This window comes from Cervus canadensis, chromosome 2, assembly GCF_019320065.1.
Source record: "Cervus canadensis isolate Bull #8, Minnesota chromosome 2, ASM1932006v1, whole genome shotgun sequence".
Taxonomy (NCBI): domain Eukaryota; kingdom Metazoa; phylum Chordata; class Mammalia; order Artiodactyla; family Cervidae; genus Cervus; species Cervus canadensis.
The window spans coordinates 17,854,385-17,877,026 of NC_057387.1; the positions used below are offsets into that span (position 1 = coordinate 17,854,385).

At 41.8% G+C, this 22,642-nt stretch overlaps 1 protein-coding gene across 2 annotated transcripts in view; it reads right to left on the reverse strand.

Annotated features, from left to right (window-relative positions):
- Window positions 1–1,274: 1,274 nt before the first annotated feature.
- OTUD7B (OTU deubiquitinase 7B) overlaps window positions 1,275–22,642 on the reverse strand; it is a 57,244-nt gene continuing 35,876 nt past the window's right edge. Inside the window, exons 3-12 of one of the 2 annotated variants that reach the window (XM_043457189.1) lie at window positions 21,164–21,352; window positions 19,004–19,231; window positions 17,455–17,556; window positions 15,198–15,325; window positions 10,732–10,844; window positions 8,900–9,027; window positions 8,343–8,492; window positions 7,647–7,761; window positions 6,570–6,654; window positions 1,275–5,354 (exon numbers count right to left, since the gene is read on the reverse strand). In XM_043457189.1, the coding sequence (XP_043313124.1) occupies window positions 4,146–5,354; window positions 6,570–6,654; window positions 7,647–7,761; window positions 8,343–8,492; window positions 8,900–9,027; window positions 10,732–10,844; window positions 15,198–15,325; window positions 17,455–17,556; window positions 19,004–19,231; window positions 21,164–21,352 (2,447 nt within the window). In that variant the 3' untranslated portion in view covers window positions 1,275–4,145. The remainder of the gene's footprint in view (window positions 5,355–6,569; window positions 6,655–7,646; window positions 7,762–8,342; window positions 8,493–8,899; window positions 9,028–10,731; window positions 10,845–15,197; window positions 15,326–17,454; window positions 17,557–19,003; window positions 19,232–21,163; window positions 21,353–22,642) is intronic. The other variant, XM_043457200.1, reaches the window with a different exon arrangement.

The window sequence follows — 22,642 nt, forward strand, 5'->3', positions numbered from 1 at the left end:
CTAATTCTGTCTTCTCACCTGTGGTGGTGGGTCTGGGACACTGACTCCTTGGAGAAAGAAGAGAATGCAGAGTCCAGAGGTGTTGGAGTAACTTGGGGACAATTATTTTTGAAACTCCTTTATTGGGAAAGATAAAATGTGACTGGAACTTTGGACATGTGGCTGTATAGCAAGTGGTAAGAATAGCAAATGCTAGGTTCTCAGAGGTCATTCAGAACCAGCTCCATCCTTTCCAGCTCAGTATCACTCCCAAACATACACTAAAAAGTCATTGCTGATTTTTGTTTAGTTGGTCTGTGAGCTTTAGTTTCACTTGAGAAGAAACAGCTAACAGCAGAGGGAAGGAACTTCCATCTAGGCCCCAGAGAGCACTGAGTTGAACACCATCCCACTCCATAAAGAGACTGAATCTTAAAAAAAAAAAAAAACCCTTTTAATATCATCATTTTATTTTGCTGTAGAATCCAGTGTGAGGGGAAAATGTTTGGTTAAGTCTTGTAACTCTCAATCAAACATCAGCATAAATTAAAAGGAGGAATCTGGAGGCATGTCCTATAGACCTATTTGCTCCATCAGTGCTGAGATGGAGAACCTAGGGTGGGTAGAGGCGGTAGCACTGTCTGAAATCAAAAAGGGAAAAATAGGAGCCCTGAAAATCTCCCCTCTCCAATAACCACCTCAGTAGGTACCCCAGTGCCTTGGGTTAAAATAACTAAGTGCACTTATTTAAGCCTGAGAGATGATATCCCTCAATTAGGATTGAAGGGCCTGCCCCCGCCCCCCCCACCCCTTCAATCACACCCTCAACTAAGGAATTTGGCTCCCTTGGAGTGCATGTCACATACCCCTCTCCTCCCTTCCCCACAACACAGTAATTGCACGAGGTTGCCTCTTCTCCCTCCCCAAATACTGTCATTTCCCAGGCAATTTTTCACCACCTTCCCATCCTACAGCCGTCTCAAAATATAAAGCAGAACAGACTTTACTCATCCCTACGGAAAAATATCCATTGACTCAGGGTCCCTCATTTTTAGAATGGAGAGGTTATTTTTTTTTTCTTAACGCCTCAATAAAGTTACCTTCCCAAATTAAAAACAAAAAATTCTTAGTGAAAAAGCTATAGGGCCTAAATAACCTCCCCCCCCCCCCCACCGCCTTTTTTCACCATTTTCACCCCCTTGGGCACCCCTCAGAATTTCCACCTTTTTATTTGAAGAAGTCAAAAGGGATTGGGGTTGGTCAGTTTATAAATCAAAACAAAAGCAAACATGACACAAGGTTTCCATTTTTGTTCATTTGTCCTCAGTTTTTAAAAACAAAAATATTAACTAGACTAATAGATCAAATCCAAACACAGCAGTCCAGTGGAGAATTAAAAGTTTCCTGGTTTTATTCTCTGGGAAAATCCCTGGTCTGTTTCCATTCCTATTGGTCCAGGCCAAAATCCTATGATATAGATGGATGCCTACGGGAAAGCTAGGTGAGCTGTGCAAATTCTAGGTGTGAGTTTGAGTCACTTGCTGTTTGGGTGCATATTAGGGGACAGAAGTTCATATGGTGGTGGTGTCACCAGTGTTGTTCTAAGCCCAGACATGGGGTGAGGTGAGCAAGGCACTCACTTTGGGCACAAAATTTAAGGATGCCTCAAAAGCCAGTGACCAAGATGATATTTTCACACAATATATTCTGAAAATCAAAACTAATATAAAAAGAGCCACAATGAATAAAGTTATCAAAATTTTAAATGAAGACAAGATTCAACCCCTCCTTGCTCAATTCAGCTTTTCTTCCCTCACTCTAACCCCAGTTCTGATGGATCCTGTCTGTTTTAAAGATTTTGATATTTTGCTCATGATGGATTTTTTGCATTAATTTTCTTAAATGCTGCATTAAAACAGTATTTTTCTTGATTAGTGAGCTTCTGGCATCTCCTTAAGTTTTGACCCTGAAGGGAATGCTCCTCTCACACCAGCCCCAGTCCTGCCTGGGAATACAAACATACCCTCCTTTGGAACCTATCTCCTTTGATCTCATTGCTTCCTTAACACATCCATTTCCAAATAAAAGCCTAAGAATTAATAGCCATGGAAATTATTAAATCAACAGACAATCAGATTTAGAAAATAAGTGGCTTTTCGAGTTTGTTGAGGAGAAAGGAAACTTCTAAATTGTGAGAAGTTCCAATGAAGAGGACAGTCTTGGCTGACTTTGTTATCAAGGGGGAGGTGGGATGACAACCTTCCTGATTGGGCAGAAGCAACATATGGCAAACACAAGTCCCCCCAACGCACACCCCCAACCCATGTCTGCCTTGGATCAATATGAGGATTACATTCCACAGGATGGTTTAAGAGTACACACCTCAAAAGAGAAATCCAAATACAGAAAAATAGCCCCAATTAACACTCTAGACACATTTAAGTACACTTATTTCCCTTCTTCATATGCACCCAGGAGTGTATACAATTGCATAGTTGATTTTTTTTTTTCCCCCAGAAAGAAATAATTTAAAGACTAGGGAAAAGTGGCCTAGGATAGGTCCTCCAGTTTAAAGCTCTTAGAAATGGTGCTGGCCAGAGCATAGGCTGTCCAGACTTGTGCTTTGTGCAAAATGCAAAGGAGCTCCCCCACTACTGTGTCCACAGACCCACTCCCACTCCCACCCCCTGGGGAAAAGGATGGTTTGGGGAGAGGAGGAAGATCCAATGACAGATCAGCTCATTGGGAGTAATCTGTGATCTGTGGTTATAGTTCACTAAAATATATATTTCTCTAACTACCTCTTTATAAATTGCCCCTAACCCCTATCCCAAGTTTTGACATCAGTCCTATTATCAAAAATATCTCTTCTTACAAAGTATTTTTTTAATTATTTTAATAAACTAACCACAGATTAAGGTCAGCTATGGCTTAACAAAAGAAGCCGGGATGTTAAGTTCATTCTCCAAAAGTAGAGACGAAGGAGAAAGAATCACTTAAATAGGAGGGGAAAAACTAATTTTTTAAAATGTTTTTTGCTTGCTAGGGTCTTTTTGTTTCTTTTCTTAAAAAAAAAAAAAAAAATCCAAAAAATAAGTTGCTTTCTACAGAAATGCAGCAGCAGAGGATGGTAGTGCTCTATTTAGGTTTTTGGTTTTGTTTGAAACAGTCTGGCCAAAAGTCTGTCCTCCTCCCACCCCCTCCCAAGGCGCACTCAAATGTGTGGTTATTGCTAGTAGTTAAAAAAAGATCACCTCTGCACCAATTCACCTGGAAAAAATTCAACATACACAGCTGTTCTTATCATTCTCTTGCCTTCCCCAGAGGGAACATTTTTTGTGTGTTTTTTTTTTTTTTTAATAAAATTAAAGTCTTAAAAAAAATCACAACCTTCTTAATTTAGCTGAGCTCAGCCCTCAAAAAGGATGAGGAAAAGATAGGGGGCAATCGGTAATCTCCTCTCGAACTAGAAGGGATGACAGATGGCTGTTTAGAAGGAAATCAAACTTCAGAGGAAAAAGATTCCCCCTTTAAGTTCTTGCCTTTGCCATCTCACTAAACCGATTTAAGCCATCCCCCTCCTAATAAGCACCCAGAAGCACACATTTCTGCCTGTCTTTCCAGATCCTTCAAAAGGAAAAATTTATCCAACACTAAACATCTACTTTAATTCAAGTCAATAGTAAATCTAATTTCCCAGTTTCCCTCCACACTCCCAACTCCACCACCGTGTGCTTTTTTCCAACCTAAAAGAACTTTGGTCTGTTTTTTCTTTTATTGACTGAGAACCTCCTTTGCCAGTTCCTCCCCCAGACTTCTGCCCACCTACCCACCCCCACACCGAATCTTCCCTTACACTTTCCCTTAGGCCTGGGATGGACCCAAGGGGTTATGACACACAATTATCATCTTTCTCCCCTTGTACCTCCTCAGTACCATCAAGTCAAGATCGGCAAAGGACCAGTATAGCCCTCGAGGCACCATGCAGCCCTGACCTGCTCTTGCCAGCCTGGCAGCTCTTCAGAGTATATACACTTAAGAGTTTCCAGCCAGATTCACACCAACATTACTGCATTCGCCCCATCAACATGGGAGCTGGGTCTTATGAGCCAATTAATTGACTTAACATTCTTTGTTTAGCCCCCTTGCCCTCCAAGGTTTCCCGTTCAGAACCTGTGCACCAGCAGCTCCCCACCCGGTTCCCGTTCCCTTCTCCTCAGTTCTTCCCTGTAACAGCAGGAGCAGAAGTTGTTTGTCTCAGGGTGTCCGTAGAAGCTGCAGTTCGGTTGTTTGCACTTGGTCTGGGTTGGGGGAAGCCCCCGGGGACCTCCAGCCCATCCATCTGGCTCAGGGGGCTCTCTGTAGCCGTTGCTATAGGAATCAGCCACGCGGAAGTGGGGTGCTAACGGTGCACCCCTGTGAGCTCCATCCTTGGAGTGACTGCCTGGCTCCAGAGAAGGGATGCTGTCCTGGTGGGGGTAGGGTCGCCCAGGAGGGCACTGTCTGGGGAAGGTGGCATATGGTGGTAGGCCCCCCCCACATGGCCCCCCTGCCAACTGCCTCCGGGGTTCCTGGCAGTGGACTCCACCCCCAGAAGGCCGAGGGATAGTAAAGCCACCAGGGTAGCCGGTAGAGAATGCCACTGCCTTGGATTCTGCTGGAGGGGCAGTCAGCAGCTCCTCCCCACCATCTGGCTCTGGCTTTTTGGCTGGAGGCGGCCCACTCCCTACCCCTCCATTCATGATCTTCCTCTCTGCCTCCTTCTGCTTCTGCTCTGCCAGGAATCTCTCCTCAGCATCAGTGAGGTAGCGCTGGATCATCTCCTCCTGATACTGGTGGCGGTGACCCATCTTCAGGGTGCCAACAAAAATAAACTTCCCCTCCCCTTGCATTGCAATCCTCATAATGCTCAGGCTTTGCATCACCTCCTGGCTATACCTGCTCCCTCCATTACCAACAGACTCAGATGTGGGCTTCTCAGATACAGGCCCATCCCCAGCTGCCTCCTCCTTGCCACCCTTCCAACTCTTCAGTGAGTTTTTCTTCTTCTTCTCCAGCGTCTCAGTGCCACTGCTTACCCCCGACCCTGCTCCCACCCCTCCAGGCTTAGAACCCTTGCCGTGCATCAGGCCTCCCATGTTCTTCTTGAGCTTGCTGCCCAAGGTTTTGCCAAAGCTGCCCAGTTTGTTAGCCACAGAATCTGCTCTCTTCTTGTCCTTTTCCCGATCTCGCTTTGACTTCTCTTTCCTCTTGCTGCCCTCATTGCTGGCAGAGCTGCTGCCAACTGACTCTTTGTCTGATTCCCCAGACTCAGGAGTGGACCGGGGCTCATCTCCAGCTGAGGCTGTCGGGGACTCAGGCTGGGCCAGTGGAGCCTGGAAGAGACAAGATGGTTGACAGATACAGAACAGATAAACAAGGTCTTTCTGTATGGCGCAGGGAAATACATTCAATATCCTGTGATAAACCATAATGGAAAAGATCCTGTGATAAACCATAATGGAAATGAATATCTAAAAAAAGAATGTCTATATGTGTATAACTGAGTCACTCTGCTGTACAGTGGAGATTGGCACAACACTGTAAATCAACTATACTTTAATAAAAAAAATTAAATTAAAAAAAATGGCTGACAGTTATTCCATTGGCCTAGGTTGAAGGAAGCCCCCAGGAACCTCCGGCCCATCCACCTGGCTCATGGGGCCTTCTGCAGCTGTTGCTATAGGAATTAACCATGTGGAGAGGGGTGGTAACACCCCAATGAACTCCTTCCTTGGAATGACTGCCAGGTTCCAGAAAAGCGCTGCTCTCATGAGGGGAAGGATCACCCAGGAGGGCACTGTCCTTCCCCAGCTCACCAGCTCCCCCATGAACCAGGGAAAAGTGTATCTAATGTCTAGCTTTTATCTCCCCCCCTGCAACGTGATGCCCTTCTGTAATAAGGAAGCAAAATGAAGACTAGATTTTGCTCTTCTAGAACAATGTGCAACTATACAAATACATAGCCTCTGGGTAAGGTGGGAGAATATTCTGTAGACACTAGAATGGCGTTTATTATAAATTTCTCTATGCCAGATTCTGCCCAAAGTTAATCTCAAGGAAGTTTTGAATAAACACCCCAAGTCTTAACCATTCTGCATCCACTTTCAGACATTCAGCACCAGAGTCCATCAGTTGGCCCTTGCTCCTGTGTTCCTGTTCTATGGATAATGACATCCTCAGAACCTACTAGATCAGGAGCTCTTTAAGCTATTCTATCTCTTCCAGTGCCCAACACAGAGGTCTATGTACAGAGGGCTTAGAATAAAGTAATAACAATCTCAAGTTCAAGAAAACTTCTCCTGAAGAATGTGTTTAGCATCAGAAAGCAGAGCCTGGTTGGTGAGAAGATGTAGAAAACAAAGGGCACTAACAGGCAGAAAGGCAGGACAAGTCTCTTTTGGAATTTCTCTGGTATTTTCCAGTTACTCCTGATATTGAATCGTAAGCCACTATCCCGAAGAGACTCGGAAGGAGACCACCACCAAATTTCCTTGTTCTCCCTGACATGAAAAGGAGGACATGCCAGGGTGGAGTGGGAGAAGCCTCACCTGTGCATCGGAGGACACTGGGATCCACTTCACGTTCATGTAGCCATGCAGCAAATGCAATTTGACCTCTAGGGATAGGATTACACTGTGAAAAGGAGAAAAAAAAGAATTTCAAAGAACTCTGGCCTTTAAACAGCAAAGCAGTGTGATCCAGTTGGGAGGCAGGGTGGGAGAAGCCTATATGGCTGAGAACTCAGGGCTGATTTGAATTATGGCTGCACCAGTTACTAAGCTTTATAATCTTGAGCAAGTCACTTCAACCTCCCTGAAACTCAGTAGGGGTTGATAATGAGTATAGATAATAGTATCTATCCTGTAGGGCTGTTGTGAAGATTAAAATAGTATTGAGAAAGGGCCCAGCTCAGGGCCTGGAAAATAGGAAATACTTACTAAACAGTACCCACTATTATTGTTGCTTTATTACTTAGAAGGCGCTTCTGACAATTAGGTGAGAACTTACTTAAAAAGTCATAAACTCTTTTTTTTTTTTTAAACACAATCTTCCCAGTTGGCTCCAGTTTCAGGAGCCCAAAGAAGGCAGCACTGGATAAGAGGTGAGAAAGGAGCTTTTACACTCCTAAGCTCTTCACAGAAAGCTCAGGAGCTTTTACGCTCCTAAGCTCTTCACAGAAAGCTCTGGAAGTAGGAGGAAGCCAACTTCAGGGAAATCGGGGTGGTGGTGGGGAGAACATATTTTTCTTGCCATTTAAGTTCCCCCAAAAATGCAAAAGTCTAGAGCAAATGATTTTGATCAGCTATTTAAAACCCTTCTCATTTGGGCTGGGAGAAGTGTGATCTGATCATCTCGATTCCCTGACCACTGTTCTGGGGATTCTGTGAGAATGCGCCTCACGCTATAAACAGATCCCAGGATTCCCTTCCGTTTCATGGGAAGAAAAAGCAGCGGCAAGAGTCCAGGTGCCCAATATGTCTCCCACCTCTCCGTCTTCCTGAAGACACTGGAACTAGGATGTGGCCATCTCCACCCCTGAGCTGAGGAAAATCCCCGGGAGACGGACGCTGCATGTGGAAGAGATCGAAGCTACAAAGCAGATGGAAAGGCTAGGCGTGCCTCACCTCGCCAATCGGACATTGTCATTGTCATCTTTGCCCCACTCCCAGCCCTTTCCAGGGTCCACAGCAAAGTGCAAAGGCAGCAGCTTATGCTCTGAATCTGTAAGTGGGATCACAGCTGGGGAGGAAACACACATACGATCAAGGAGTCTTCTTGAGGAAAGATGAAGGCAACTGAACACAGACTGACTCCAGGAAAAAGGCAGCTGAATCATACCAAAGGTCTCTAACTGTAGTCACATCTCAGTTCTTAATGATGAATTGTCTTAGCAGAAAAAAATAACAGGCAGGGTTTCCCTTATTACTCAGAACACAATTTAGGCCACTTATCTCCATGACTTCCCACCAGTCAGCTAGCACCCATGATGTTCCTGCCAATTAAAGTGAATTCAGGGAATTCAAAGTCATTATTAAGGAAAATAGAGCAAAGCATCATTTGGAAAGTTCTTGACCTTAATGTATAAGCTTCTTTACTCCAGATCAGGGAACACAGGCTGAGTTTCCCCCCGAGCCTTTTTTTTTAAAAAACAAAACAAAACTCTGTTTATCTTAGAGCTTAAGAAAACAGCATCAACATGCTCTGTCTGGGCTTGCATGTCATTCAGTTCTTTCCTCCTCCATCCTCTCTCATTTCAGTTCTTCTAAGTGAAAATAAAGCAGACCAAAAGACACCAGAGACCCAGACACTGCATTCTGTACCTTGTTCCTTGGCATTCTCCTTCTGCTCCATGGACACAAGTGCAGAAAAGTGGGCCTGATCGTAGGCGAGCACCAGAGGGGAGCGGTGACACTGGCTGGCTGGAACCTCCAAGGGCAGGTAGATTCCCCCAAAGGGAATAGGGGCGAATGCTGCAGGAAATCACAGATTATTATTATGGCTATATTCTTGCCTAGTGGGAAATCTCTCCATCCAACTCTGTCAATTGAGCCCCCCTTTCAGTCCAACCTGTGTTTAATAATTCTTTCCTAAGAAGTTTCATCAATTAACCTCAACTGCTTTACTCGCAGAGAAGGCAATGGCAACCCACTCCAGTACTCTTGCCTGGAGAATCCCAGGGACAGCAGAGCCTGGTGGGCTGCCGTCTATGGGGTCGCACAGAGTCGGACACGACTGAAGTGACTTAGCAGCAGCAGCTTTACTCTGACTCTGTGAGAACTGTGCATTGTTCTAATTTACACTGTGTTTTTCCCCGAGGGTCATTTATCCCCGGTGCAGACAGGGCTGCTCATGGTAGAGTGAGGACTGCTTGGCTCACCTTCCCCACCAGAGTCCCTCAGCATGGTGTCCGCCACGACGACTATGGGCCTCCTAAGCACATGGGCAAGGACGAAGACGTGGAATTCTTCTAGACTCTCATACACGGGCTCTTCTGAACTCTCCACCCTAGAGTTGTAGGAGGGGAGAGAATGGAAGGGATGCAGTGGAAGGGAGAGGGAAGAAAACAAATCAAGAGACCTCTGAAGACCAGTTCTGCAAAGAGGAAAAAAAATGTCCATTTCCTGTTTTCCATTCTGAAGGCTGCCATAGACACAGCTGATTATTTTATGCTAGCGTGGCTATTTCCACCTCCATTTCACAGACTGGGAAATTCAAGAAAAGAAATGTGAAGGTTTGAGGGTTAAAGTAGTGCTCAGAATTGGGAAGTAACCCCTCTTAATAACTACCTGGTTCAACAACCTTCCCCAACTCTCTTTATCCAGTAGTTCAATATACAACTGTGTAGCCTCATTCTGCTTATTACCTGACCCACCACAACCACCCACATATCACATTCATCATGTCCTATCAAAAAAGAAAAACAAAAAAGGAAAGAGAACAAAAATCCCTTCTTGATGTTCCCTTACTTGAAGAAGAACAGCCTCACCCATCTCTTGGCTAATACTTAGTAGCTTAATCAGAAATCTGTGAAATATTTACTGTTCTTTATATCGCATCTTCAGTTAATCACCTGGCCCGACCAATCCCATCTTTTAAGTGTCTCCCCTGGCACATCTGCAGCCGCCCCTCGTGCTCACACCCGCGTCCCCTCTTTCCTGGATCACTACTACCCCCCTCCACTTCATCAGCCATTTGGCTGCCACTGTGCTCAAATACATCAATTTGCTCCTGTCACTCACACACTCACAATTGAGTGGCTTCCTGCCCCCAAAACCAATCTCATTCAACATTGGGTGCTTGCTACAAATGCAGATTTCTGGGCAACGCAACCATACTTCCCTAGGGTGGAGGTCCAAAATTCTGCATTTTAAATAGACTGCCCAAATTACGCTTATACACAATAAAGTTTGGATAGGTTATATTTTTTAACTTTTTACTTTAGAAAAATTTTTTAATTTTAAACATACTCAAACTAGAAGGAATAGTACACTAAACTCTCATATATCCATCATTCAACCTCAATAATCATAAATACGTGGTCAATCTTGTTCAACACCTAGACCTTGATATATTTCCCTAGGGATCAGCCCCTACACCCACTCCACCCCACCAGATTATTCTGGAGCAAATCCTAGATGTCACATAATTTCATCCGTGAATATTTCAGCTTCAATCTCTAAAAAATAAAGACTATTTTTAAAGATGTCCACAATACCATCAATATCACAATTTAAAAACTACCATAATCCCATCAATATCACACTTTAAAAACCTAACAGTAATGTAGACATTATTCACATTTCCCCAATTGTCTTATACATATCCATACATTCCAACAGGTTGATGCGACTCTTAGGTGTCTTTAAACTTAGGTTCTTTCTCTTTTCTTTGCCTTTGTTTACTGAGGAAACCAAGTCACTTGTCCTGCAGTTTCCCAAAGTCTGGATACAGTACAATTTCAATTCCTCAGTATGGCACACAAAAATCTGGACTGCCTAGTTCATCAATCATTCAGCATCACATATTCTGTATTCTGGCAATACTGAACTACCTGTGGTTCCTAGAGCATACCATGCTGTCACACCCTTCTTTGTCCTTGTCATGGCTTCTCTCCTGTCTTTCTGTTTAACACCCTCTTAGGACAGAACTCTCTGGACACTGAGGACTCAGCAAAGATTACTTTCTCCTCCTCCAGTTAGATATACTTACCCACCACAGTTGGCTCCATTGGTACCCAGATGCATGCGGGGTTCACTTGAGGCTAGCTTGATCAGTTCATTCCATTCCTTCTGCCACTCGTCCTCTGTGTATACCAGCCCTGACTGTGTGAAAGACAGGCAAGGTATATTAAGCAGTTAGAGGCTAAGTTCAAAAGGAAATAGCCACTCCAACTCACTCATGTTATTCCACTCTATGCTCCTGTCTTATAATTTGTAAGCACTTTTCTTACAATTTGTACTACAAAGTCCAGTCTCTTCTCCCTTTTATAGTCAAGATTCATGAAAGAATAGTCTATGATCACCCTCACGCTTCTTCCATTCTTTTCCAACCCACTGTAATCCAGCTTGTTTCTGCCCTCCAGCCTATGCCCCTTACCCCTACACACTACTTCCCCTAACTGACTCTAGCTAAAGACAGTGACCTTCTAATTGGCCAAATTCAGTGAACTCTTCAGTTCTCATCTTTCTCAGCATTCATGTGCATTTATCTCCCCCTTAAACCTTCTTTTCCTTCAGCTCACAAAACACTACTTTCTGAACTCTGTCTTAAAAATATTGATGTTGTGTCAAATAATTTTAGCCCTGTTCTATCCAGGTTATCTCTTCTACTATTATAATCTCATCTACTTCTATCTACATGCTCAGGACTCAGCTGTCCTCCTCTCCAGCCCAGACTTCCTGTTCATTTCTATGTTCACATCCAGCAGCCTACTGAAGGCTGTCACCTGCCCATGACTACCTTACACTCTGGAACTTCTACCTCTTCTAAAACTTACTCTTCCTGTTTTCCAACCTTTGTAAGCAACACTATCACTCAAACACCCAATTAGAACTACCAGGGAGTTACTGATGACTCCTCTCCTTTCACCCATCCCACACCTGGATCCCTTTAGTCAGTAATTATTAAGCATGAGCTATTGTAATAGATGCTGGTTTCACTACTTCTAGTCATACATTGTTATGATCCATTTTCTACAATGCTACCAGAAAGATTTTTCTAAAATTAAAATCTGATGATGTTTGCTTCCTGCTACAAATTCTTTTAAGAATTGTTATTATCTATTAGATAATAGTGCAAACTCTTCTGTTTATAATAGCCAGGACATGGAAGCAACCTAGATGCCCATCAGCAGATGAATGGATAAGGAAGCTGTGGTACATATACACCATGGAATATTACTCAGCCGTTAAAAAGAATTCATTTGAACCAGTCCTAATGAGATGGATGAAACTGGAGCCCCTTATACAGAGTGAAGTAAGCCAGAAAGATAAAGAACATTACAGCATACTAATACATACATATGGAATTTAGAAAGATGGTAACGATAACCCTATATGCAAAACAGAAAAAGAGACAAAGAAATACAAAACAGACTTTTGAACTCTGTGGGAGAATGTGAGGGTGGGATATTTCAAAAGAACAGCATGTATACTATCTATGGTGAAACAGATCACCAGCCCAGGTGGGATGCATGAGACAAGTGCTCGGGCCTGGTGCACTGGGAAGACCCAGAGGAATCGGGTGGAGAGGGAGGTGGGAGGGGGGATCGGGATGGGGAATACGTGTAAATCTATGGCTGATTCATATCAATGTATGACAAAACCCACTAAAAAAAAAAAAAAAAAAGAATCTATCACTGAGAGACACAATAAAATGTAATAGATATTAAAAAAAAAAAAATAGTGCAAACTCTTTAAGCACAGCATAAAGACTCCACTTCCTGGGCTGTGACCTACCCCTCTAACATCATTTAATTAGTTATACTTCCTTGAATGCACCATGTCCTTTTATACTTCTGAGCTTTTGTCTACGTTTTGCCTCGACAGCCTTCTGCCAGAGACAGCCCACTCCATATCCACCTGGTGAATAATCTCTCAACTGTCAGGAAAGAACTCAAGTACCATTCCTCTATGAAGCCTTTCCTAAATCGCCCTGGTCCATCAACCACTCACTTCTTCCTTTGTGCCCTCCCTGCTGGACTGCTACATAGACTTCTATCACAGAAGTCATAACCGGTTACTTTGCTGTAATCATATACTTACATGTCCATCTCCCACTACCACTCTGAAAAGCCAGGACCATGTTTTAAGCAATATGCTTAGTACTTACCATGTGATCAATAATCAATAAATACATGCTCAGTAAAACTATAATTTTTATCAAAGGAGTGGAAGAAATAGCACAAATAATCTTAAAATATTATATTGGCTTTAGGATGTATATGATGGTTTGGAAGAAAGTCTATCTTGTTAATTGTATTTGGCCAAGTGTTTAAAAAAGTTTATACTATTTTTAAAAAATATTTATTTATTTATATTTGGCTACACTGGGTCTTAGTTGCAGCACTCAAGATCTTTGATCTTCATTGCAGCATGCAGACTCTTGGTTGGGGCACATGGGATCTAGTTCCCTGACCTGGGATCAAACCCGGGGCCCCTGCATTGTGAGCTCGAAGTCTTAGCCACTGCACCACCAGAGAAGTCCCAAGTTTACGCTTTAAACACACATTGACAGAGTAGAAATAATGACACTAGAAACATGAGAAGTATCAGAACAAATGTAAAAGGAATTAAAGAGCTATTGTGAGCATACGTTAATAATAAAAACAACAACAAAAACACAACAAAGCTATTTTCAATTTGTATAATTCTGTAACTTTTTCTTTCAACTCAAAGTAAGAAGAATGCACAGTTTATATATATGGGGTGCTCTATTCACTCTGATAAGAGGTCCCTGATACACATTCATGAGACTGTCTCCTTCTTCCTCTCACCTATTCTCGCTTGCTGTTTTTATACACACAGCCACTAGGTGGTGTATCCTTCTAGGCTGAAAATGTTCTTACTGGGTTTTACCACCATTTTCAACAACAAAACAGGGAGGCCTAGGAAATCAAAACCAATTTAATTTGTTTGGTGTTTGGTACTGGCTAAAAGTAGCTCCCCAGCCCATCTCCATTTCCCCACCCCCACTATAGTGCTATAAATCGTCTGAGCTAAAAGAATTAGCTCATTTCCATATGGAACTTTCAACGTGCTGAGCAAAAGGAGTAAAAAGACTACTCTTTCAATATCTACTATTCACGAGGCATGTATTTCCATTTGGAGACTTTGAGAGGGAAAAGGTGGCTGACCAAGAAGAGAATTTCGGAATTTCTGAGGCTCCTGGCTAACTATAATCATCATCTAAACCCACCTTTATTTTATTTTTTTGCCTGTGCTGGGTCTCTGATGCTGTGTGGGCCTTCTCTAGTTGCAGTGACGGGGGCTACTCTCTAGTTGTGGTACACAGGTTTCTCACGGTGGTGGCTTCTCTTGTTGCAAAGCACTGACTCAAGGGCACGTGGGCTTCAGTAGTTGCTGCTCCTGGGCTCTAGAGTGCTGGCTTAGTAGTTGTGGCTCATGAACTCAGTTGCTCTGAGGCATGTGGACTCTTCCCAGAGCAGGGATCGAACCTGTGTCTCCTGCATTGGCAGGCAGATTCTTTACCACCGAGCCACCAGGGAAGCTCCTAACCCCACCTTTAAAATAATAACTATAAATAGCTTAATATAGCTGGAATTGGTATCTATTCTCTGACTGTGGCTGTCTGCTTAACTAAACGGCAGGATCTGGTTTGGCCTTTTCCTGTCTGAAGTAGTCAAATCTAAGGTTCAGGTATAGTGTGAATTCAACAGTGAAGACGACAAACTCAAGACTGGCTCTAGCTCAGACAAAAAAAAAAAAACCAAACAAACTCCACAAAGTCCCGCTCAGCTCACCAGAAAGCCAGGGGGTTTGGTGTCAATAAAGAATGCTGTTTACTTGGCCTTGACCCTGCACATTCATTTCCCTCAGGAATCTTCTGGGGCAGACTGGCTGATCAAAGACCAGATTCTGATCTTAATAGCATCTTAATTTTAACAATTGAGTTCATTTTTGAGAAACATAAGACATTCTATTTCCATGTTTTAAATCTTCAGAACATGAAATTCTAATAATAATAAAACATTCAAACTCATCCTTTTACAGTTTTTTAACAAGTAAACTGAATTTACAAAAAACAAATGGTATATACAGCCCCAAATTTTTTTACACATTTATATTAATAAGAGTTGAAAACATAAGTCCTTAAAAATTGGTCTAGTCTTATTATAAGTAAAAAACCAAAACAATACAAAAATCCTACAAGCTTGTATTTCATTTTGCAAAAGACAGTCACTAAAGGCTTACTGAGTGCCTTATCAGGAAAAGCACAGCATTAGATACCTCCTCTACAGGTCCCCACTTCGCCACACCAGTTCTCGTAACTCTTATCAGAAGGCATGTACCCTCTGGTGGTATCTGAATTCTCAAAAGGATTAAGAGTAACACTGATCTAAGAGCACCTAAACAGGAGACATTTCCTATGGCAGGCACTGAGCATTCCCTTACATAACTTTGGGAAACAAGGTGCTCCCACCCAAGCTTCCTGACCTCTTTATTCTGCTGAGTTTGCTGCCACCTCCAGCGCCGTTTTAATGCTTCCTTCTCAGCTCCCTTATCCATCAGTGCATACAAAGCTTTCCGCAACACCAAGTCCCGATCATGGAAACCCCACATCCCTATGGCAAGAAAACATAATGGTTAAGACACCTTTTGCATTGCTTCCCTGGTGGCTCAGTTGGTAAAGAGTCGGCCTGCAATGCGGGAGACATGGATTCAATCCCTGAGACGGGAAGATCCCCTGGAGAAGGAAATGGCAATCCACTCAAGTATTCTTGCCTGGAGAAATCCATGGACAGAAGAGCCTGGTGGGCTATAGTCCATGGGGTCACAAAGAGTCGGACACAATTGAGTGACAAACACTTTCACTTTCAAGACACCTTACCTTGACTCAACTCCACTTATTAATTATGATATACAGATTCTGGCATGAAGGATATCAGGCCTGCAGCCCAGGTTCAAAGAAACTCCCTATAACTCAGGAGAAAGGTGATCAGGAAAGAAAAGATGTTCCTACTCTAGAGGCTCAGAAACTTTTGAGAGCCTAAAAGCAGAGGATAGACCACATCCTACAAACTCCTGACAAGAAGACTTTTTTAAGTCTTTATTGAACTCACTACAACATTGCTTCTGTTTTGTTTTGGTTTTTTGGCCATGATGCATGTGGGATCTTAGCTCCCCAACCAGGGATCGAACCTGCACCCCCTGCAATGGGAGGGGAAGTCTTTAACCACTGGGCCAACAGGAAGTCCCAGAAAGCCTTTACTCTTGATACCAAGTCTAACAAATTAAAATACAGAGTAGGAATTCCCTGGCAGTCCAGTGGTTAAGAACTCCATATTCTCACTGCCCCACACTCTCATTGCTGAGAGCCTGGGTTCAATTCCTTGATGGGGAACTAAAATCTTGTAAGCCACATGGCTCAGACAATTTTTTTAAAAAGCTAAAAAATAAATAAAACACAGAGTAGCAGCAGACAAGATGGGTCTGGCACATGGCAATCAGCATCAAAGCTTGAGGAATGGCTGGAAAATGGGGACACTTTTTTAAAAAACGAAGGCAATTTTAAACAGACATAACAATTTAAAGTAAACAAGTCAATAACAATGCAATATCTTTGTATGGTGACAGACGGTAACTAGACTTAACACAGTGATTATTTTGAAATGTATAGAAATATTTGAATCGCCACACTGTGTGCCAGGATACAAGTGTTATAGGTCAATTATACTTCAAAAACAAACTCACAGAAAAAGACATCAGATTTGTGGTTACCAAGGGCAGGGGGTGGGAGCAGGGAGAATTGGATGAAGGTAGTTAAAAGGTACAAAGTTCCATATATACAAGACTAAGGCTACTAAGTACTAAGGATGTAATGTACAACATGATACATACAATTAACACTGCTGTACATTATACATGAAAGTTAAGACAGTAAATCCTAAAAGTTGTCATCATGAGGAAAAAATAATTTTCTTTTCTATTTCTTTAATTTTGTATGAGATGATGGATGTTCACTAAATTTACTGTAATCATCTCATGATGTGTGCAGGTCAAATCACTATACTGTATATCTTAAAACTTATACAGTGCTGTATGTCAATTACATCAGTACAGCTGGAAGTGAAAAAAAAAGAAAGAAAAAGAAAAATACATTATTCCAGATTAGACATACACAACCTAGAGGGCTGGGATGGGGTGGCAAGTGGGAGGGAGGTTCAAGAGGGAGGAGACATACATATACCTATGGCTGATTCATGTTGATGTACAGCAGAAACCAATACAATATTGTAAAGCAATTATCCTCTAAGTAAAAATTAAAAATAAAAGGTACATTAAATAAAGGTTAATTAAAAATAATATTAAAATAAACAAGTTTCATAGGGGTCTGATGAAAACATATCTTTTTTATATACCAAAAGAATGAATATTAAGTAGAATTATATCCATACACAAACAGTATACTACTTGCTTTCTGCTGTTCATTACTTTTAGGGGTCAGTTCTCTGAGTGGGACTTACGCTAAATCCTGTGCTCTCCATACAATTTCTCAACAAGACTGAACAACCAGGACAGGGCTCTCTTTTCTCTTCTCCTGTACCAGCACACACACACACACACACACACACACAACCTTGCTCTGAGCCATCATTTCTAAGATCAAGGTTGGTTGGTTCAAGTCCTTCACATGCGATTTAACTATTGCTTCCTTTCTGTGAGGGAATCAAGGGCCATTCTCATAACTCACCAAGAGAGGCTGCGTGCAGGAGGCAGTTTCCATCTCCAGTAGTTGCCAAAGGAAGGAGCCTTTGACAGGTGGGGTCCACACTCACCCACCAGTTCAAACGCCCTACAGAAACATGAGGAAAGGGAGATGAGCAGATTATCCATAAAGCTCTCTACTTTTTTACTTCTAATACAAGACTCCAAGCTTGCCTCTTCTAGAAAGCCTACCTAGAATCAAACCACCACTCTATTACTCTGTGTATCTTCTTCACTTATATCTGGTTCATCAGAATCTGGTGGGTATAATTGGTTAGATTAGAGGTTCTTAAGTGGGGCCAATTTTGTCCCCAAAGGGATATATGGCAACATCCTGAAATAGGTTTGGTTGTCCCAATTGGTGAGGGGTATGTTACTGACATCGAGTAAACAGAGGCCAGAAAGGCTGCTAAACATAATACACAAGGCAGCTCACACAACAAAGAATCATCTGGTCTTAGAGGTCAATAGTGCTAAGATTGAACAACCCTGGGATGGATGATGAGGCCAAGGTCATAGACTGAAATTTGTGTTGGCTACCTAGTTTGGCTCTGATTCCTTCACTCTGGTCAGAAGACCAGCAAACACTGCAGCGATAAAGATCAGCACAAATCAATCATCAGTAAAAGAAAATCAACCCAACACATATATTCAAAGTGTCATGCAAGTATCATCTGCATATATCACAGTAAGCATGTCAGCATGCATGTGGTATGATTTTAAAGACAGAAGCAATAAGAAGAAGTACTTAAAACACCTAAGAAAATGAGTCTCAGTTCTGCAGTCATCCTACAATTGTCAATCTGTTACTTACATAAGGAAAATATTGTATGAATGATGCTTAAAAATGTTCTTCAATTACTGAAAAGTCTACTGAAAGAAAAACTGGCCTATAATCATACCAGACAAATGGCTAACTACTTAAAAATTATAAATAGATGTGCATGATTAGTATGGAAGGGCACAAAATGAAAAATAACAGCTTCCTTTCCATGCCCCCAACTCCCATCCCCCAGTCCTTCTTCCATGGGAGTTAATACCTGACTAGGTTTCCCAGAAATCTCAGCTGCCTCATCCATTATACCAACTAATTTTAACAATAATTTAAGACAAACATAATTGTAAAGGTAAATAAATCTTTTGGGAAAGGTTTATATAAATAAATGTGACTTAGTTAATCACCACTGTGTATCGTCTACAACACTGGTTCTTTCTGTTCACATGGTGCTCCAGAGCCAATTATAATTCACTTGTTTTTTTTTTTTTAATGTATTGATTTTTAGGTATTGATTCCTAGGCCTTTCACATGTGTATCTGGTTTCCCTTCCATCAAACAGGAAATTTCCAGAGCCAAGTATCCTGTTTGTGTCCTTTCTTTAACTTGAAGAAGTGCCTAGCTCAGCACATGTCTCTCTGACTGACCACTGAGTGTGACTGCCATCAATCAGATCACAGGCTTAGACTGGAAGCTGCTGGTCAAGCCCGGCCCCTCGGCAGAGGGGTGGAGGAGCACGGGGAAGGAAGCGCTCACTGACCTGCCTGCTCCAAGGCAACCAGCATGGACTGCTCGATGAGGTCTCTCTCTATGAAGCTGCGAAAGTCTTCATTGTACACAGTGAGATCTGGAAGCTGGAAGGCACAGATGGGCATTTCCAGGGGGTGCTCACTGCTCCCCCCACCCCCACCATTGGAGGAGACATGGGACCGGGCCAGGGAAACAAGGCTGGAGCTGGCGTGGGAGATGCCCCTAGACAGGCGTTTTTCTGCAATGAGAAATGGGAGTCACCTTAGAACATACAAAACCCACTCAAAGAACTTTCCGCTCATGTGGTGATGGTTACCTCTTGACAAGGCTTCCACTCAGGGAAAAACTGTAAGTCTAACTGGCTACCAAATTTCACGACCCTCTTTCTCATGCCAAATATAATTGTTTAATATACAAAGTGGCATTTTCTCAGGCACTCACATTAGCACCAAATATACATTCCTCTTTCTACCCTTTTTGGAATTTGTCTGAACTTCTTCTCCCCATGACACTGTCTTCTTCCGTTTCCATTTCACAACATAATAGGGACCTATTCATTTGGCAACTTGGTCATTGTTTGGTGAGAGGAAGAAGGAATAAGAGAAACAGAATTCCATTTGGCTATCAACAGACTGAGTCAAATAATCTTGCTGATAATTTTCAAGGTCTTGGAGAATGTAGAAAAAGGATTTCCATTATAGAAAATTAATGACATATGTATACTTATAGCTGATTCACATTGTACAGCAAAACCCAACACAACATTGTAAAGCAATTATTCTCCAATTAAAAATAAATGAAAAAAATTTTTAAATAAATAAATTTTATTTAAAAAATTAAATAAATTTTAAAAATTAAATAAATTTTTAAAAACAAAAAATTAATGACAAATCTTACACATTCAGGAACTTTCTTATCTACCATCAGTAACATTTACTTACACTATTTACTACAACTTTTCTTGATACATTTATCAGAAATTTACAGGTATAGTCATTTCTTACTTAACAGAGGAAGGCAGTAATACAGACAGTGCCCCCCAAATTATTTGTTTTGAATACATGGCACTTATAATTCTCCAGCAGATATTCCATTGTGATTGTAACTTGCTCAGTATAGTATTACAATTCATTTGCATGGCCTAAGTTATATAAAGACTATCAAAAGACCTAAAAATCATATTGCATAGCAGATTTTAATCTAGTATTTGCCAGGGATGATGCACAAAGTAAGTAAGGAGTCAATCTAATGCTATTCTATAGTGATGTTGTTTTTTAAGCTCTTTTTTAAGGTGTTTTAAAAGTACCGCATGCCCATGTAAAAAATAAAAAATACTACCAAAAGGTTTAAAGTGTTAAAAAGAAATCTCCCTGTCATTCAAAATTCCTGATCCCCTCCCTAAAGGGGACTTTCTGTATCCTTGTACAATTTTTTTATGCACATAGAAGTGCACATAGCTTTTATAATAATTTTTAAAACATAAACAGGAATATACTATACTGTTCTGCATCTTACCTTTCTCAATAGATTAAAGAGATTTTTCTAAACAGGTTCCATCACGTTCTACTTAATTCTTTCTAATGGCTGCAAAGTATTCCACAATATGGATGATTACCATTTATTTAACCACTCCTTTACTAATGGGTATTAAAAGTTGTTTTCAGGCTTTAACTTTCAAGCTTTACACTACATGTCTTTGTGTCTACTTATGAATTATGTATGTATTTATTTAAAAGGATACACACACACAGATACACACACATACACATGATAAAATCTTCCTAGAAACAAAATTGCTGAGACAGAGTATACATGCATTTAAAAATTTTGACAGATACTAATAAATATTAACAAAATGCCCTCCAAAAGGGTAGGTGATAGTGATCCTTTGAATTCTATCTTTCTGTGTACTTTATCTTGACAATGAGATTGTTACCCTTCTTCTCTCTCTCTCATAGTATCTGAAGAAAGCTTTTATCCTGGACAGTACTCCAGATACAAACAATGAGGGGTTCCAGCAGCTGGAGGACTGAGGTCACCTCTGATCATTTGACTGGGGAGATGGAAGAAGAAAGGAATCATTTCCAAAGATCACAAAATTCTGACTGGTTAGCAGCTGTCTCCCTTCCTTCCTACTCCATATAAGAAACAGCCCTCGGTACCCCAATACCTTGAATGATGTCATCCTGCCGCTGTAGGGTGGGCCGGGGAGGGCGAGTAGACTCTCGATCAGAAAACCCTTTCTCAGGGGTCCTGGAGCCACCACTCCCTTCACTAAAGGGTGGGGGCAGGTTCCCAGCATGGACCTGACGTAGCTGCTCGAAATCACTGAGGGCGGCACTCACATCCCAATTCTTTCCTGTCAGGACACAAAACAAAAAGTGAATTGGGTGCTGAGAGTACAGGAAAATTGAGGAAAGACACAGAACCATCATTCTAAGCATCTTACCGAAACTAGCAAGCATACATTCATGCACACTCCGGTCTTCCTTTTCCTTCCCCTACTCTAATTGCCTTCAACACACTTCAGTCTGAAATACCGCAATTTCTTTATTTACTTGCTGTTTGTTTCCTAAGAAAGCTCCATGAGCACAGAACATTGGTCTCTCTGAACTGAAAAGGCCCTTGGAGACCTAGTAATGTCATTTTACAGACAAAGCAAGTCTTAAGAAGTAGAGTTACTTGCCCTAAGTCACAGCTAGTTTGCACCAGGGCCTCAGCAGGACACAAGCCCAGGTCTCCTAGTTCTGAGATCCAGAGAGTTCTGAGCTTAGATGTGCTCTGGGGTGTCCTAAGTCACCTGAAGTTGTACACAAAGTTACAGGTATGTGTATTTTTCTAAAGAAAGAGCTGATAGCTGCCATCAGGCTATCCAAGGGAATTGTTAATTCCCCTCAAACTTAAGAATCACTAATCTTTTTCCTTTGAAAGTTAACTCTGGTTGTAGTGTAAAGAACAAATTATAGAGGGGAGGGACTATCAGTAGACTCAAATGATAGATCTGTTACCACTGACTTTTAAAATTGCTTTCTCCAGTTAAACTAGCCAATAAACAAGTAACTATTCACACCTCTTTCTGCTCTATTTCACTCGTCACCACCTTAATTCAATTCCTGTGTCACCTACTGCCCACCTCCAATCTATTCTGAAGGATCCCATGAGATTAATCTTTCTATAGAACAATTCTGATCATTTCAGTTCCATAATCAAATTTTTTTAGTGGCATACACCACTGCCTACAGAATAAAGCTCAGGCTCTTTTGTTTGACATTCAAGGCTTTCTATGACCTGGCCTACTTTTCTAATCTTTCCTCTGTGCTTCAAGTTCCCTGGCTATGAAAGTGGAGATGATTCCACATAGAGCTGTTATTAAGATTAAATTAATTGAAAGCACTTAAAACAATGTTTGGCACACGGAAAGCACTATACATGTATTTACTGACATTGCTGTTATGCTTCTTGTAATTATAATTCTCCAGTTAAGCCGTATTAATCATCCATGCTGGATGAATTTACTTCTGAACCTTCAGATTCACCATCTGCTCCAACTCCTTTCGCTCACTCTGCATCAGTCATACTGGCCTCTTTGCTGGTCCCAGAAACTTGCTAAGACTGCTCCCACTTACAGCCTTTCACCAACTATCCCCAC